At 39.0% G+C, this 17,572-nt stretch overlaps 1 protein-coding gene across 10 annotated transcripts; it reads left to right on the top strand.

The window, feature by feature from the left end:
- The first annotated feature begins 3,194 nt into the window (after positions 1-3,194).
- LOC136531065 (proteinaceous RNase P 1, chloroplastic/mitochondrial-like) lies at positions 3,195-16,142 on the top strand. Of its 10 annotated transcripts, XM_066523784.1 has the most exons (11): positions 7,570-7,638; positions 8,760-8,810; positions 8,904-8,971; positions 9,196-9,384; positions 11,864-13,048; positions 13,435-13,551; positions 14,539-14,690; positions 14,770-14,974; positions 15,067-15,301; positions 15,422-15,566; positions 15,757-16,142. In XM_066523784.1, the coding sequence occupies exons 4-11, from the start codon at positions 9,315-9,317 to the stop codon at positions 15,934-15,936; spliced, it is 2,289 nt and encodes a 762-aa protein (XP_066379881.1). In that variant the 5' UTR covers positions 7,570-7,638; positions 8,760-8,810; positions 8,904-8,971; positions 9,196-9,314; the 3' UTR covers positions 15,937-16,142. The 10 variants fall into 10 exon arrangements, with proteins under 10 accessions (XP_066379884.1, XP_066379883.1, XP_066379882.1 ...); XM_066523782.1 differs by having other exon boundaries at positions 7,567-8,810; XM_066523783.1 differs by having other exon boundaries at positions 7,567-8,810; positions 9,193-9,384.
- The last annotated feature ends 1,430 nt before the right edge of the window (positions 16,143-17,572 follow it).

Raw genomic sequence — 17,572 nt, 5'->3', positions numbered from 1 at the left:
ACCATGATTCTATATGATTAGAGACAATGTAAGCACATCTACGCGGATAGAATGGAGGAGGGGAGGGACTATTACCTCGAGGAAGCTTCGGGAGCCGAGATCGTGGCACCGGGGGTCGATTTTGGAGCCTAGGGTTTGGTGGCGGCGTGGGGGAGAAGAGAAAGAGAGAGAGAGAGGCCGGCAGTTTCAGAATGGAGGGAGGAAGAAGAAGGGGCCTCGGCGCGGCCTAAAGGGACCAGACCTCGACGTTGAGTCGGGCCACGCCGAGGTCTGGAGGCTCGGCGTTAAGTGACCCAACGTCGAGCTTCTGGGCCACCGTGCTTTGTTGGGCCGCCTGGGCCGCGCTCCGGGTGGGTCCAGTAGTTCGGCGCACAGTCTAGCCGCGCCGAGGTTGGGCACTTGGCGTCGGCGGACACGATGCCGACATCTCGGAGCCACGCGCCACCGTGTCGACGACAACCCCGGTCGTCCATGACGTGGCAATACCTCGGCGTTGAGTGACACGACGCCGAGCCTCATATCTCGGCGTCATGTGCTAAGACGTCTAAAAATAGTCTATTTTCAGAAAATATTTTGGCGTAGGTATTTTTCTAAAAATTATTTTCAAAAGAGACCAAAATACGAAAATTGCACGTGGAAAAACAACAAAAGACATTGCACTGTCACTGCGCAACAAGTCAAAAGAAAGAAAGAAATCAAGTTGACAAGGACTTAAAAGACAAGTGGATTATGTATGACAGGTGGGACCCATATGCTAGCAAAAAAACTTTTAAAACAAAATATAGTGGACCGTTTCAAAGTTATTTAGATTTATTAAAGATGTACTCCCTCCACCCAAAATAAATGCCCATCTCATTATCGAGGAGTCAGGCTTTTTAAAGTTTGACCAAATATATGCGCAAAATTACTAATATTCGTAACATGTAATAAACATCATTATATAGATCATAAAATGTATTTTCATCAACAACTTATTTGAAGATACAATTATTATTTTCTATATAATAAGATAAATTTCAAAGAGTTTGACTCCTTGAGAAAAGTAATGCGCGTTTATATTGGGACGGATGAAGTAATGGCCCCGTTCGCTAGTCTGAAACTGGCTGAAAAATACTGTTCTAGCTGAATTGTTGTGAAAGAAAAATACTGTTCCGATTGAAAAAACGAATCGAACAAATTGAATATGGGGTAAGTCGAACAGGGCAATATTTTGAAATCTAGCACGTGCATCCCCAGAACGACTGACGTGTCAGCTCCTTTATTTCTGTTGGCGGCGGGGCAAACCCAATTCCATTTTGACGAGGTTCACCCATTTTTAATCCAGCGAACGATCTACCGCTGCGACTTATACCAACTGATCACGTGGTGGGGTCTATCTTGCATCTAGATTCACTCCCTTCTCGGTGCCTAGTCCCCTTCCCACGACTTTTCTTTCCCATTTATTTTCTAGCACTTCTGGTTGCGGCTGCTGTAGATTAGCACACTAGTACTATCATCCGTGAACGCTTTTTATATTAATTAATTAATAATGTATTACATTGCTATTTTTAAATTCCCTCTTTTTTCCTCTTTTTTGTCTTTTATAGTAGTCTATCGATTTTCCTTTTATGTATGCTATCAACATATCTGCTAATATGTTATGATATTAATTTGTACATCTAAGTTGTACAGAATAACTTATGTACACAAATTATGTTTGATAACTTTTTTGTACATAAGTTGTGTTTCGTAACTTTTGTATTTCTGAGTTTTGATATATGTTATAAGTTAATTCGTTATTTGTATTTAATAACTTTTGTGTTTCTAAGTTTTGGTACAAATTATAAGATAATTCGTTCATTTATGTTTAATAACTTTTGTACATAAGTTTAATTTCATAACTTTTGTATTAAGTTTTGGTATAAGCTATAAGTTATAAATTATATATTATAAGTTAATACATATAATTTGCTACTAGAATAGAATTCTTCGAAACATATGCAAGTAGAGTCTAATTTTGTTCGTCTCGTCACGTAGAACACACTAGTATAGACGAAATTAAAAATGAATACATCATTCAGAAGTTGTAGCAATTTAAAATAAATGTTTCGTTTTTCATGCTTACATCAGCAGTGACATCACACAGATTTCATTTCCGCGGTTGAGCACGCTGTACTGCAGGGGTGAGCGTGGGATGAACCGAACAAGATATATAGAAACTATTTTTTTCCTAAAAAGGAAACCTGAGGGATGTGTCAGATGGTTCGCCCGATTTTAATCGGGCGTTCGTGATTTAGTGGTCTGGCCCTCTTTTTTTTCGGTCCCTAGCCCCTTAGACAAAATGAAGGGTACTTTGGAAATTAAAAAGGAGATTGAAAAAAACGTTTAGTTCTTTAGTACTCATTCCGTTCTAAATTATAAGTCGCTTTGACTTTTTTGACTTATACATTTTGCTATGTATCTAGATATATTATTATATCTATATGCATAGCGAAATAGATATTAAAAAGTCAAAGCGACTTATAATTTGAAATGGATAGAGTATTAGATAGATATTAGATGAGTTTGACATACTATGAGGTACTGAATCTGTTCCAAATTATAAGATGCTTTAGCTTTTCTAGATTTATAACTTTTGTTACACACTTAGATATACAGTATGTCTACATATATAGTAAAAACAATATATCTACGCACTTAGATATATACTATATCTACGTGCATAGTGAAAACAATATATCTAGAAAAATCCAACGTCTCAGAACGGATGTAGTATCAAATTTGATTTATTTAGATGTATTGTAACGGCAGATTCAGGGGGTGTTTGGGGTGACTAAAATTTAGGAGGTGTCAAATTAGGGTGTCGCATGGAGTATTTGATACTAATAAAAAATAAATTACATAATCTGTCAGTACTCCACGAGACGATTTTTAAGCCTAATTAATCTGTCATTAGCATATGTACTGTAGCACCACATTATCAAATCATGGACCAATTAGGCTTAAAAAATTTGTCTCGCAAATTAGTCGTAAACTGTACAATTAGTTTCATAATTAATCTATATTTAATACTCCATATATATATCCAAACATCTAATACGAAACTGACTAAAATTTAGGAGGAGGAACTAAACTATTAAAATAGACGGCAATGCCGTATATATCTTGACAAACATACAAATCGGATGGGATTGCTGCTGTTCATGTGGCGAAACCTTATCTCCTCGTCCCAACGACCTTTAAAACCTTATCTCATGTCAGCTCTGCCACCGCCATGGCCTACCTCTCCACCATGCGCTTTATCCCCGTCTACCACCGCTGCCTCTTGTTTTCTGCATCCTCCTCGCCTCCCGTCGTCACTCCACGGTGCCTTGTCCGTACACTGTCATACCACGGCCGCGATCTGCTCGACGTAATGCCCAACAAAGGCAGCAGGCCCCCAGGAACGGAGGAAAGCAGAGCAGGCACAACCGGAGCACCGCGTGGCACAAACGGACCAACTGTGCGAGAAGACGCCACGGCACAGGAGGCACGTACACCGTTGTGGAGGGAAGGGAGCCGTGGCGCGCCAAGGACGTGGAAGAAAGGGGACAGGGTTGTGCTACAAGAACGTGCGGAGGGGGAGTCACAAGAGAGGAGCTGGAGGCGAGGACTGACACGGAGTTTGGGGTCAGAAGGGCCCAGGGCGGGGAAGCGCTCGACTAGAGACGGAAATGGAATGCGGGCAAAAGGATCTGGAAAGGTTGGAAATTCAAGAGATGAGGGTACAGGAACACGAAACGCGAGTAAGAAAATGAAGAGATCAAAGGATGGTGAGCATGCAGGCAAGCTGAGAGTTGAGCTGGACATGTGCTCCAAGAGAGGAGATGTGATGGGGGCGATCGCTCTGTATGATTCCGCAGTTGAGGAGGGGATCAGGTTGGGGCAGCATCACTACAATGTGCTCCTTTACCTGTGTTCTTCAGCTTCTCTTGGTTTTGTGCAGCCAGCAAAAAGTGGTAATACCAGTAGCGGTATCGCCAGTATTGGTCCTTCACAGAAACTTGATCCTTTACCCAGTGGAAACTTGGGAGGTTCAGAGGGAGATGATGCATCTGAAGGTCATGTTCAAGATCTGGGGAAAAACAAGGCCAGTTTGCTTCCAGGTGGTTCGAAGGCACAAACAGTTAGCATACCAGTAGGAGATGATCTCAGAGAGTATGCATGTGCACGAGGATTTGAGATATTCGAGAAAATGTGCTCAGAGAAAGAGAGGGTTCAAATGAGTGAGGCTGCTCTGACTGCAAAGGCACGTATGGCGTTGTCCATGGGTGACAGTGACATGGCCTTTGAGATTGTGAAACAGATGGAAGACCTGGGTTTAAAGCCAAAGTTGCGCTCATATGGTCCTGCTTTAACAGCATTTTGCAACAGTGGTAATGTTGAAAAAGCATTTGAAGTAGAAGCCCATATGTTGGAATCTGGAATCACACCAGAAGAAGCTGAGTTGGAGACACTTCTCAGGGCTAGTGTGGTTGGTCGACGCGGAGACAAGGTATATTATTTGCTGCATAAGTTTAGGACTACTGTCAGACAAGTATCCCCTTCTACAGCTGAATTGTTTGAGGCTTGGTTTCGGAGCCCAACAGCATCTAAAGTTGGGAAGAGAAAGTGGGATGCAGGTGCTATAGTGAAGGCTATTGAGAATAATGGAGGGGGTTGGCATGGGTTTGGTTGGTTGGGGAGGGGGAAATGGACAGTGACACGCTCAAACATCAACAAGAATGGTGTCTGCCTTGCTTGTGGAGAAAAGCTGGCTATTATAGATCTTGACCCAAAAGAAACAGAAGAGTTTGCCAGATTTGTGGCAAAAATAGCTATCAAGAGAGAGAGGAACTCGAACTTTGAGAACTTTCAGGTTATCTACCTCGATCTTTTATATTTTGGTTTACCAGGTTGCACATGAGTCAAAAGAGTTTTGCATACACAACAGATTATATTATGTTAAATATTTCCAAAACCACTGATTGGGGATGACTGCAGATGAATGCCTTAGATGAAAAATAAAACGAATGTATTGGTTTTGAATAAATGATATATGCTCAGAACATTATCCAGTAAATAATAAAATGAAAAAATGACACCAGTGTGTTAAATTTGTCTATAATCTATAATGTCTCAATTCTACATTGTATCAAATCTATCAGCAAGCTTCCCGCTACTATCATGGAGAAGTAATTATTTTCTTACCTTCATATCTGAAGTAATTTTACCTATCATTGACAAGTATGATTTCGTTAGGACTTCAATTGTGAACCTCATGCGTCAGAAATACGTATTTGGCTTGTTCTTCCTAGCTCATAGCTTCTGTATGCAAGGTTATATTTGTGCTTATAATGTGTGAAGTTGAGGTCCACATTGTTGATATTTAGTTCTTGGAGCACCTTTATCCTTCGACTCTCATTAATCATCTATTTAACTTTTGGACCCTCTTTTCCATGTTCAGAAATGGCTTGAAAAACATGGGCCTTTTGAGGCAGTCGTGGATGCTGCCAATGTTGGCCTGTTTAGCCACAGACATCTTTCTTTGAGTAAGGCATGTACATTGTGCTACATCTTTCTTCTATATTCCTAAATTTTCTTCTTTCTTCTAATTGTGAAAAAATTTTGCATGCTTATTTTTCACTTATCCTTGTTTAACTGGACAGGTTAATGCTGTTGCTGATGCAATAAGGCAAAGGTCAAGAAAACGACCTTTGATAGTTTTACATAACAAGCATCTCACTGGAGAACGCATGAAAAAACCTGGCCATCATAAGTTGGTAGAAAAGTGGAAGCAAGCAAATTCAATATATGCAACCCCTACTGGCTCAAATGATGATTGGTACGATTTTGGATGACTCTTTGCAGCAACTATCCCTCTGCATATTGAATTAATCATTTGATGAAATTGTGTTAAAGTCACCAATTTGTTCCGTTGGTTCAAGTAGATCACCTAAGAACTCTTAAACTGCTACCATGTTTATACCTATACAAGTAATGCCCACTATCCCAGTTAATATCTTTTAGTCTTTAATCCAGCTTTGTCTCATCATTGATTATCCTCAGATTCCAGTCCAGCCTGGTAATAACATAAGATGAAGACTTTTATGTGTTCGGTGACCAAAACTGTACAGTTTAGGGTTACTAGTTCAAACCTCTTGGTACCATCAAACAAGTTTGGTGGCCCAGTGGAATTTACTTAATTAATTCCACTATTTCCCTCAAAAGTATCAGTTTATGTTTTTCAGAAAAAGTAGGTGTATATAAGAGAAAAAACTTTTCTGTTATCAACTTGATAGATCACTTATATTCATTATCTGTGCGATTGTGCCTGCAGAGTGGTTTTTGCTACTTGCTGCCATCCTCACCTTTGCTTGCCCCTATTATTGCTGTCCATAAATTATTCCTGATTGTATTTCGGCCATGTAGTTCAGGTACTGGCTGTACGCTGCTATCAGATGCAAATGCTTGATCATTACCAATGATGAAATGAGAGACCACACATTTCAGATTTTGGAAAGGAATTTCTTCCCCAAGTGGAAGGAAAGGCATCAGGTGGGATCATGTATTTTACAAAAGAGAAGTTTCTCATTTATGGAAGTTGAAGCTAATTGTACTATTGCTATATTCTACCACAACGTTGTCTTACACCACTGTTGGACCTGATCTTGTGCAGATAAAAAGCTAATATTTTTGGCAAATAAATCATTTTCATCTGAAAATTTAAACATGTTGAAGACAAAGAATTTTTCACATGTCATGGATTCATACACCACTAAGAAACTATAAAGCCATCAAATCATATCTTAGTTCTATATATGTTTTACCGAATATTTAGACACAATAGGTACAATTAGCATGAGATTTTGAAGACAAAACTAGACAGAGCAGTAGCACACTTACCTAATATTTTGTACGCACTATGTTATTCATGAATCATGGCTTGACTAACATAAACATGTATCATGAAATGACTTTCCCTTTGCTCGATAAGCCTATATCTCATTGCATTTCACCGCAGATTTTCTTCACAGGATCGTTTTCACTAACAGGTACACTTCAGTATTGAAGACAGCTGCGTCACATTTCAAATGCCACCTCCATACTCAGTTGTAATTCAGGTCTGAGTTTAAGATGAAATAGTGTATCAGTTGTGTAAGAGATCCATTCCAATATTCTTTTGACACAGTTGACTGAAAACTAAGAAAAATTTCTAGGTGCTTAATTATTAGTATTTGAATATATTCCATGGATTAAGTGAGTTATAAGCTTATAGCTAAATAGATTATATGAACTCGGATACTGAGACACTTAAAATGAACATTATGAATGATAAAAGGTCTTGTTAAACGGGGCTTTGAGATATCAAAGTTTCCATTGAGGTCCATAAGTCTTGTGTCATTTATGTGGAGAGGTATTTATGATTGTTCCATCAATTCTCTGAGAAATTCAGGAATCTGATAAAGGTCACTGGCATATCCCTGTCTCGGAGGAAGGCTTGCTAGAGAAGGACCGAACCTGGCTATGCGTTACACGGCAGAATTCACAGGCACAGTGACTAATGAAGCTGGAGTTGTTCAGAACTTCGTGACATCCTTGCAAGGCCAAACATTAACGTTTTTTTTCCTGAACACTCAGGTCAGTATCTCATCCGCTATCTCTTCATCAGTCTGAGAAACTTCCTCTATTATAAGTACTCATTATGATTTCTAGATGGCCACTTGTTACTAAATTGCATATGTTGTAGATCTATCGTATTCAGTTTTGAGTTGGTTCTACATTTTTTAGTAAACCGATATAGCTGATAACATGATTCCCTGCTACTCGAAACAGGATCTCTGCTATTTTCGTTATTTTCCGCTCATCCCAGGATCAGGAAATAACCACAAAGCTATTGAGATATTGTGACATAGTCACTTTGGTTCCATTGGTGAAATTTTTACGTCCTTATGACATGCATGGAAAAAAGAACAGGCTTTCAGAACATCTAGTTACTATACATGATTGTATCTCATTATGTTATTATATGCTCTGACTGAAAGGAAAATGCATCATTCAGTAATCATTTTGGAATCTTATATTAAAAAGTTGCAAAACAGAATGCGTCCATACTGTCGCCCGCAAAGGTTTTCTACTAGTTGTTGTCTTTCTGTGATGGGAAAATCGGTTTCTTAACTGTAAACATTTTACTCTCTTATTTATTTTCTCTCGGCACACATGTCAAATGACAAAAACGATAATGCGGTCTTTGGGAGAAAACAACAAAGCAATGGTCAGCGATGAGGCCTGAAGAGTCAAATCTGAGTGAGCTTTGTATTATTGGTTGTAAATGGACCGTTTTGCCTCTAGTCAGGTTAGAATATTCCAAGGGTCTAGCTGGTGGGCAGGGGTAAAAAGGTCCATACAAATGAATAGTGCTGCTATAAATAATGTGTTTCTGTATACTATGATATGACATTCATTGATCATGAGTTGTCCCATCGGTTGCCCTTGTGTCTTCGTTAAAATCCATTTGCTGTAGCCAAAGTCAAGGGCTTGGACAATAAGCTCGTTAGTCTCTTCGATAATAACATCATTCTTTGGTCAGAAATAATTGCATCATATAGTGACACCCTTGTCTCAAGTGCATGTAGTTGTCTATCGTGTTTCTTTGAACACAATTTCGGTTGTTTGCTTTCATTGACTTGGAATACTTGAAAATATCCAAGTCAATTATCAATCATTGATCAAAAAAGCAGTGGATGCAAAAAAATCTTCAGGTCAGACCTCTGGTTCAACACATGTGCTCATCAATGGCAAATACTTTTCTGGTGAGCTCATGTATTTTTTATTCAAGGACAAAAAGATTGCACAATATGATTGTATGTTCATAAACTTACACAGACCATTTCACATAAATACAGATCCGTTGGGTGACGAGAGGTTCTAAAGGTGATGAGAGGCCAAAGTCCAAGATACAGTGAGATGACAAGTTAATCCTCTTGCACTTACTCTGATAAAATGAATTTCAATCTATGTAGAAACTTCTTCATTGAAGCCAGATTTTTATAAATTCACCTCATTCCAAAATAGAGACCAAATAAATCTCTGAAGAAGATGGTTTGAAAAAAAAAGAAAGTGAAGGTGCACGCAGTTGTTATTTCACATGAGATAAAGGACTTCTATGATAATTTTCTTGTCTTCTCCCTGTAGCAGGAAACTAGTACAAAGTGTGCTTTGACTGGACCTTGCCTGATTACTAGGCCACTGGCTTGCTTTTTTTTTGGACGCAAACGCAACCACTGGCTTGCTTATCCCTCCGGCCTGGGGTGGCGATGCCGAAGCCCGCCCTCGTTGCTGCGTTGGTGCTGCTCGTTGCTACTATCGCTCAGCCCCAGCAGTTAAGTACGATCCTCTGTCTCTCACCTTCCCTTTTTTCAGAGACGTAACTCTAGCAGTATACAGTTTGCTAGAACCTGGAATCCTGGATTGATATATGTGTACAAATACTCTTCTAGTTCATTTTGTGCTCTGTAGTCAACTGAATTTTGTCTATGTTTTTATCTTTGATGTCTTCGAAGGTATGTGGCCATGTTTGGAAATTTATTGCACATTTGGTTATTTATGGTAAACAGGAGGGAGGTGGGGTGGAGGGGGGGGGGGGGGGGGGGGGGGGGGGGGGGGGGGTTAGTGAACTTTAATCATGACAAAAACAGAGGAAAGTAAGAGCTATCGAATTATCGCCTAAGTCTGATATTGGCCATCAAACTCTGATATTCCCTCTGTGTTGAAATATAATGTATTGAAGCATTCAAAATTTATCCCGAATTATAAGGTATTCTAGGTGAATTAACTCCTAAAACCACCAATCATATGCATACCTGCCATTAATGTCTACCACCAGACTCAAAATATGGTAAGCACAAGATCTCTCTACAGTTAAGAGAGGGTTACATGCATTATTTTTTTTGCCCGATAAGCTGTCCTAAATTGCAAGGATACCTTATATTATAGGATGGAGGGAGTAATAGATATCTTTGGCCATTGAAATATCAAAACCAGACAACTTTAACTGTAGACGCGTTTCAAATTGGTTTTGCATATATAGGTATTTTTTCCTAAAAAAATATGATTAAATCTCTAAATATTCATAACTAATTCATTTTAAATGAATGAATGAATGAATAAATACGAAATTAGTAGCAAAAGTTTTCTAAAAATACAATCTATCTATTGGTGCTCTATTTAGAGTTTTTTTTAGATCTTACTTATTCTTGTTGCTAGTTTTTATTCCTTGTAGTCGTGATCATTATTTATTAGGGATTTACTTTATGTTGATTGCTTGATGTTGGAGCATCTGCTTTATTTGAAACCTATTATGTAGTCAATTGATCAAAATAATGTAAAGCACTAGCTATGCAGTGCCTACATAGGAACCATATGTGGTGGAGCATGGCACATGAGAGGTTGGCATCACCTTTGAGACCTTCCATATACTCATAATCCATTGGATTATTTTGGGGTCTAATATAGCGCAAAATGATAAGTTAAATAAATAAAGGTCACTATTACAATTAGTAAAACACTAGCCACATGAACAAGTAAGATCAAAGAACTCTAAATAGGTGTCAATATATAGATTATATTTCTTAAACAATTGGTATCGGTTTCATATTTTTTGATTTATAATGAATTAGCTATTAACTTTTAAAGAGTTAATCATATTATTTAAAAAACATATATAGGCTAAACCACTTTCGAAACCAATCTTATGCCAAAGTTGTTTGGTCTTGATAGCTTGATGACCAAAATATCCAATTTTAAAATTTGATTGACAAAATTGTATGGCCAAAAATAGTCATCTTCTTTATTTTGTTATTTTCTATAATTTATTTGTATTACTATTTTGGTATGTAATAGGGGGCCTTTGCATTTCCCCATCTCATACTTACACGGGCGTGGGACCCTATCTGACTCGTGAGCTATGTTTGTTTTATCCATGCCATAATTTTGTGACAATAAAACTTTATCATTTTGTCTAATCGTAGTCTTATGATGAAATTGTTTTGTCACAACACTTTGATGTAGTGTCTAAGATGTTTCATGTTTAGCCTCAGTGATTTCATTTGTCACTAAAAATATAGTGTTGTGACCCTAACTTAATTCCTTTTCAGAAAAATGTCATAAATTAATGTCATCTTACTTGGTTGTTAAAGAAGACACCCGTCATAGTCTTGGCCTCTTGGGTTTGGGTAAGATGACATAGGTGTCTTCTTTAACAAGTAATGTCATAAATTAATATCATCTTACTTGATTCGATTCACTATCAAATCCGTGGTTGTGACTTATGTTTTTGCTGTTTTTGGTTAGGAGAAATAGTTAATACTCAATCCATCCATAAATATAAGGTATTTTAGAAAATTTAAAATAAGTTACAAGGTAAAGCAAATACGCATGTAACTCTCCATGAATCGTGGGAAGATATTGTGCTTACTATATTTTGAACATGGTTTGCTGACAATAGACATTAATGATAGATAGGTCAATCTTAGTGAGAGTTTCATATGCATTTAATAGACTGCTACATAAGCATTTTTGATAGTGTAACAACGTTTTTAAGAAGAGTGAGACGTGCTCTTGGCTTGATTTCCAACTCTAGATGAGCCATATAATTAAATGTCTATGAAATAAAAAAAACTATGAATTGAGAATGATTGTTTGATCCATGTTTTATTGCATTCTACATTATTCTTAGAAACAACGCTATGAAACGCTCTACTAAGAATGACCTTATAATTTATGATAAATTTTGAACGATTCAGTACCTTATATTTCAGGATAATAACTGTGTCTCACAATTTTATAATTAAATATCTTGTTCCAGATGACTCGCTGACCATAGGACAGTCTTTAGTAAATGGGCAAACACTAGTTTCAGCGCAAGGTAGTTTTGTGCTAGGCTTCTTCTCGAACGGGGACAGCTCGTATCTAGGGATATGGTATAATTACTTGAAACCTCAAACTATTGTCTGGGTGGCTAACCGTGACACGCCAATCAAGGGAGGCAATGGGAGTGTTTTCGTCAGCACGAGCTCTCTTGACCTTCTGGATAGAAGAGGAAACAAAGTGTGGTCGAGTGGTACACTCAACACCAACAGCCCACAAGCATTCCTTCTGGATTCTGGCAACCTTATCATCAACGACTCAGCGTCTGAGAACCCAAATCCACTATGGCAAGGTTTTGATCAGCCCTGCGACACACTGTTGTCCGGTATGAGGATTGGGTATGACATGTCCACTAGTCACAACGTGGGACTCAGATCCTGGAAGAGCAATCTGGATCCGTCACCTGGGGACTACTATATTGGGCTCGATCCAAATAGACTGCCTGAGTTGCTCTTGTTCCAGGGCACTCTTTTGATTTACAGGACTGGGCCATGGAACGGCCAGGGATTCAGCGGTCTTCCCGCCCTGAAGATGACAAATGTGTTGGTCTACAACATGACTGTTGGTGAAGGCAGTGCGTATTACTCGTTCACTGCTTTGGACCGGTCGATGCAGTGGCGCCTTGTCGCCAGCCCAGATGGTCATGCTCATCGCTGGCACAGCAACACAAGCAACGAGTGGGTCGAGTACTGGCATTTGCCTCAGGATCAATGTGACGCCTATGCGTATTGTGGTCCAAATGCCGCGTGCTACAACTCTGATTGCCACTGCCTACAAGAATTTGTCCCCAAGTCTGAGAGCGACTGGAACCAGAGGACATATGCAGGTGGCTGTGTGAGAGATGTGGTGTTGCCTTGCTCAAGGCCAATGGGTCATGGTTTCGCCCATCTGTCACATGTCAAGGTGCCTGACACGCTGAATGCCACCATGGTGGTTGGTAAGGGATGGGACGACTGCAGGAAGTTGTGCTTGGGAAACTGCTCTTGCAGCGCTTATACTGTTTTTGGAGATAGTGATTGTGTGACCTGGTCAGGCGATCTGGTAGATATTGTTCAGCTTACAGAAGGGATCAATGACTTGTACACTCGAATTTCTCATGGCGATCCATCCCATTCCCATAGAGGTATTGGATTATTTTTAGCAACATACTTAGACAACACAGAATGATTTATTTATTTATTTTTACAATATTTTTCAGTTACATGGTCTCCATATGCTATGCTGTTACACACCTGTTCGTATCAAATGAAACATGCTAAAGCATTTGCCTCATAACTAATTAGTGATTGATTTTCCTCCTATATATAAACTTTACTTCTGTAAAAATGTTTTTGTTCCTTTTTCTTTTTCACGAATCATCTTTAATTTCTGTGAAGACATCAGACATGAAGCATTTTCTCCTATAAATATGTTGTAGGTTCTCTGTGTGATTACTCAAAATCAGTTCATTTATTTTCGACTGTTTATATACACTGTTTACTAAGTATCGATCATCTGTTTGTTGTACAGATAGAAACATTGCTATCATCGTTTCTGTTTCCACCATTGGGACGGTGCTGGTGATTTCTGCATTGCTAGGTTTTTGTTATCATCGAACACGACAAAAGCATTTGCCACTATCGAATGGTAACTATTCAATTCATTGCATGTTCTTCTCTACTAATCATTAGTTGAAAGCTCAATTTTGGTTCTGAAACTATCAGCATATATAGTCCAGCTTTCATCCTCAAACACCAAATCGGACAACAATAATTTGTTGTGAATATGCATTTTACCCCTTTGAGCACATTCCAGAACAGTTTTCATCACCCAGCGACCATGTCAATTTGTGCCATGTTACTCTAATTGTGACACTGTGCACAGCTAGGGATATGTGAGAAACATGAGTGACCTAAGGTATATCAATGTTACAGTCACTTATGAAGGATGTTATATGACATATTTTTTAATAGTATCATGTCTGTTTTATTTATAATTTTTATTTAAAATGATTTTTTTTGTTTACTTTTAGACAAAACATTTAATTGTGAAAATATTGACAAAACATTTAATTGTGAAAATATTATCTTCCATGGTTCTTATTTAGAATCAGCTATGATATTATTCGTGAATCATGGAAGACAGGTATAAGTTATCTCCTGTTGTTATTTTTGTAACACCACAAAAAAAACCTTGTCCATGCCGGTTGTCAAATCTAGCGCTCCAAAGGTGGCATGGATAAGTTAGTGTATTGGCGCCAATGCAGAAGCTTAGCACAGATGATGGACAGATGGAGTATTATTTATGCCAGTTATATTTGAGTGCGGCCGTGCCGGTATGGATAGTTACATTTTCCGTGCAAGCCTCTGTGATGAACACAGATTTTGCGTGCTAGTATATGGATATCATGGTACCCCTATTGGTGCTATTTATGGGTTGGCTGCATTACTGTACCCAGGTCCAAAAGAAATAAACACAGATTGGCACTGAAATTATCAATGATTGTTCAGAAAAAAATATTTTATTGATAGCTTGTCACGGACATAAGTGGACTGCTTTCTTACTATTTGTCATTCATCTTTTTTTTAGATAAATGTGCTCACATATTTCATTGATAAAATCTTGTGAAAGCAGAAGTGTTTGGAGCAGAACATGAGCATGCACCAGGGCCTAAGCTTGCGGCTCCCCTTGAGAAGAATTTAGACCTGGATACTATTAGAGTCTCCACCAATAATTTTTCCAAACAAAATATTATTGCTTCTAACGGATCTAGAACCATCTACAAGGTATCTAATTTCCCTTTTGATTATGAGTCTACTTCATTCATAGGATGAATATTTGACCTGCACCTTTGACGCTGTGCAGGGAATACTACCAAATTTTTCGGATTTGGCAGTGAAAAGATTAAACATGGAAATAGGACTTATGGAGCTGAATAATGAGGTGAAAATGCTGGCAAGGCTTGACCATCCAAACATCATAAGGATGCTGGGATCGTGCATAGGAAATAATGAGAACATGATATGCTATGAATACATGCCTGTTGGTAGTCTTGATGCAGTTCTTTTCGGTATGCATTCCTTATATCATTATATGCGATTACAGATATTTGTATAAGAGAGATGCTGATCTTATTACCGGTCCTGAATCTGAGTCGTGCAGCTGAAGATGAGAAAAGTGGAGTCCCTGACTGGTCTTCGCGTTTCCACATTATGCAAGGGATTTGTGAAGGATTGTTATATCTGCATGAACATTGCAGAATCGTTCATCGTAATATAGACCCTAGTAATATTCTACTTAGCGAGGGCTTCATCCCGAAAATTTCAGGTTTTGGGCACGCAACAGTTCTCGATCTAGACCTATCTGAAGGGAAGGCTGAGAACTTCAGGGGAACATCGTGAGTTCGTTTTGTAGCTACTAAACTTTTGTGTTTCTCAACTCTTTGTTTTTCTTGTGACTTGTGATGAACAGAATCGACCACTAACAGTTTGCTTACAAATTAATGAATGTAACTCAGTGGATACCGCGCTCCTGAGTTGTTTTATGGCGAGTACTCTGTGAAGTCCGATGTGTACAGCTTTGGTGTAGTACTTTTGGAGATAGCAACAGGCAGCAAAGCTACATCATTTTGTAGAGATCTTGCTGATGACTTCCCACGATATGTAAGTTAACCGTCATTCCTCATCCATCCAACTGTAATTGCAATAGAACTAAAAGAAGCTGCATGTAGCATAATCAGCAAAAGTGACATCGTCTAGGTTATGGATTTTGAAATAGTAATGCTAAGTTTCATTTCTACATAAGGGTGGTTATTTTCTCACTGAGAACCGATATTTGTTATGTTTGGCAAAGGTTCGACAACATTGGACCCAGGGAACGGCTGATCAGTTGAAAGATCCAAGAATTGGTGACGCTCCTAAAGGGGAGTTTGAAAGATGCATTCATATAGGTGTCCGTTGTGTTCAGGAAGATCCGTCCGTGAGGCCTACCATGTCATTCATCAGGAACACATTATCAGCAATCCGGCCTTAGTTGCGAACTTGCAGTCGAAACACATTGTGATACTACTATATACTTATCTAGTATTGTCGTTAATGCTTCATTATGTAATTTTACTGAAGCTATTTGAACTGGGATGCTGTTGTAGTAGGTTATAGTTGCACTGACATCTTAACTCTTGTTTTAATCATTCTTGCTCTTTAACTGTGTTATTAAGTTATGCTTTGGATATGACACTATATTAATACCAGCTTTCTAGTGAAATTATTTTCCAGCTAAACGCTGTATGCACGGTGTGGAATGTATAGCATATCTGGAAGTCAAATCCACACGTTTTAAAGAATGTACAGTTTTTCATTATATCATTGGATCCTCTCTCTATTTCTCTTTACGCATTACTGGTTGAATGATCAATATTTAGAATGGTCATTGGAAAAGGAGGAATCAATCCATAATGGTATTTCCACCCATATTATGATGGGTTGACCGAGAACATGTTAATACACGGGAAAGTGTGGATGCATGGCCAATTGTGTGGCACGACACGAGCCTGCTTAGGCATAGGCCAGGTTGGCACAGATGGCATAACAGGCCGTGTTGTGTCGTACAATATGCTCAACCTTAGGCCCACGTACAACACTAGGCAAGGTTATGCATGCCGGTCTAATACCTCATCCTAGCCCAGTTAGTCGTTAACTTCAGGTCTTAGCAAAAAAAAAAAAAAAAAAAAAAAATCAACACAAATTACATGTTTATAGATGAACTAAATGCTCACATAACAACCACAAGTACACATTCACACAACCATAGTAGGACAAGCATAAACCAAAGAAACACAATAATGAGAAGGAGGCTTCTCGCCGAAAATGGGGCCAAGATGATCTTGCCGCTAGCCACTCCTCCCCGTTGCTGCCTGCTCACACAGCCATGCCGGCACACGCACACAGGGAGGATGGGGTCATCAAGTGGCGGTGTGGTAGGAACAAATCGGCCCCTACTCAGGTTGTGAGGAGGGGCTGATGGGGCAAGACCTGGTGAGTAGCCTCAGGTTGTGAGGAGTGAGAAGGGGCTGAGGGGGCAGCCTCGGCCTGTGAGGTGTGGGAACCCGAGGGAGCGGTGGCCTAGGGGGCAGTGCGGAGTAGGGAGGGGTGAAGTGGCGGATAAAAGGAGATGGGAAGGGGACAACTAGCAGTTTTATGGTCTGTGATTTAAAAAATACGATGAGAACTATTCATCGTCAAAAGCATCAACCTATTAGACTATTAGCATGTCTGGTACTTGTTACAACATATTTTCTATATCGTATTTCACATCTAGTTATTAAGTAAGGTGAAACCTAGGACATAGATATTCAGGTTGCCCAGAGGGAATCAAACTCCAAAAGTAGGACAAAAGTTATTGTTAAAAAAGAATATGACCACCAATCACTACTAGAAACATCCAATTCTATGACGAAAATTTTAATGACGAATCTGAAACTGTCATAGAAGATCGCTTTTTATGACGAATATTTCCGTTTCATCATAGATCAGTGGGGATGACCCTCCAACCCTCCCTATCTATGACGAAATCAGACATTGTCACAAAAAACGTCATAGAAGAGCATAGGGTTTCATCACAGGTTACTCGCACAACTCATCTATGACAATCTTCTTTAATACTGTGACGA

The sequence above is a fragment of the Miscanthus floridulus genome, unplaced genomic scaffold (assembly GCF_019320115.1).
Source record: "Miscanthus floridulus cultivar M001 unplaced genomic scaffold, ASM1932011v1 fs_272_2_3, whole genome shotgun sequence".
In the NCBI taxonomy this organism is placed as follows: Eukaryota; Viridiplantae; Streptophyta; class Magnoliopsida; order Poales; family Poaceae; genus Miscanthus; species Miscanthus floridulus.
The sequence above is the reverse complement of the archived record's forward strand: the minus strand, read 5'-3'. Positions and strand labels throughout refer to the sequence as shown.

Excerpts from the sequence above, each read along its gene's own strand:
- LOC136531065 (XM_066523782.1), top strand. The coding sequence starts at position 9,315 with ATGCCGAAGCCCGCCCTCGTTGCTGCGTTGGTGCTGCTCGTTGCTACT. Across the intron at positions 13,552-14,538 it reads GCATTTGCCACTATCGAATG|AAGTGTTTGGAGCAGAACAT; the intron begins GTAACTATTCAA and ends TTGTGAAAGCAG. Across the intron at positions 14,975-15,066 it reads TCTTGATGCAGTTCTTTTCG|CTGAAGATGAGAAAAGTGGA; the intron begins GTATGCATTCCT and ends TGAGTCGTGCAG.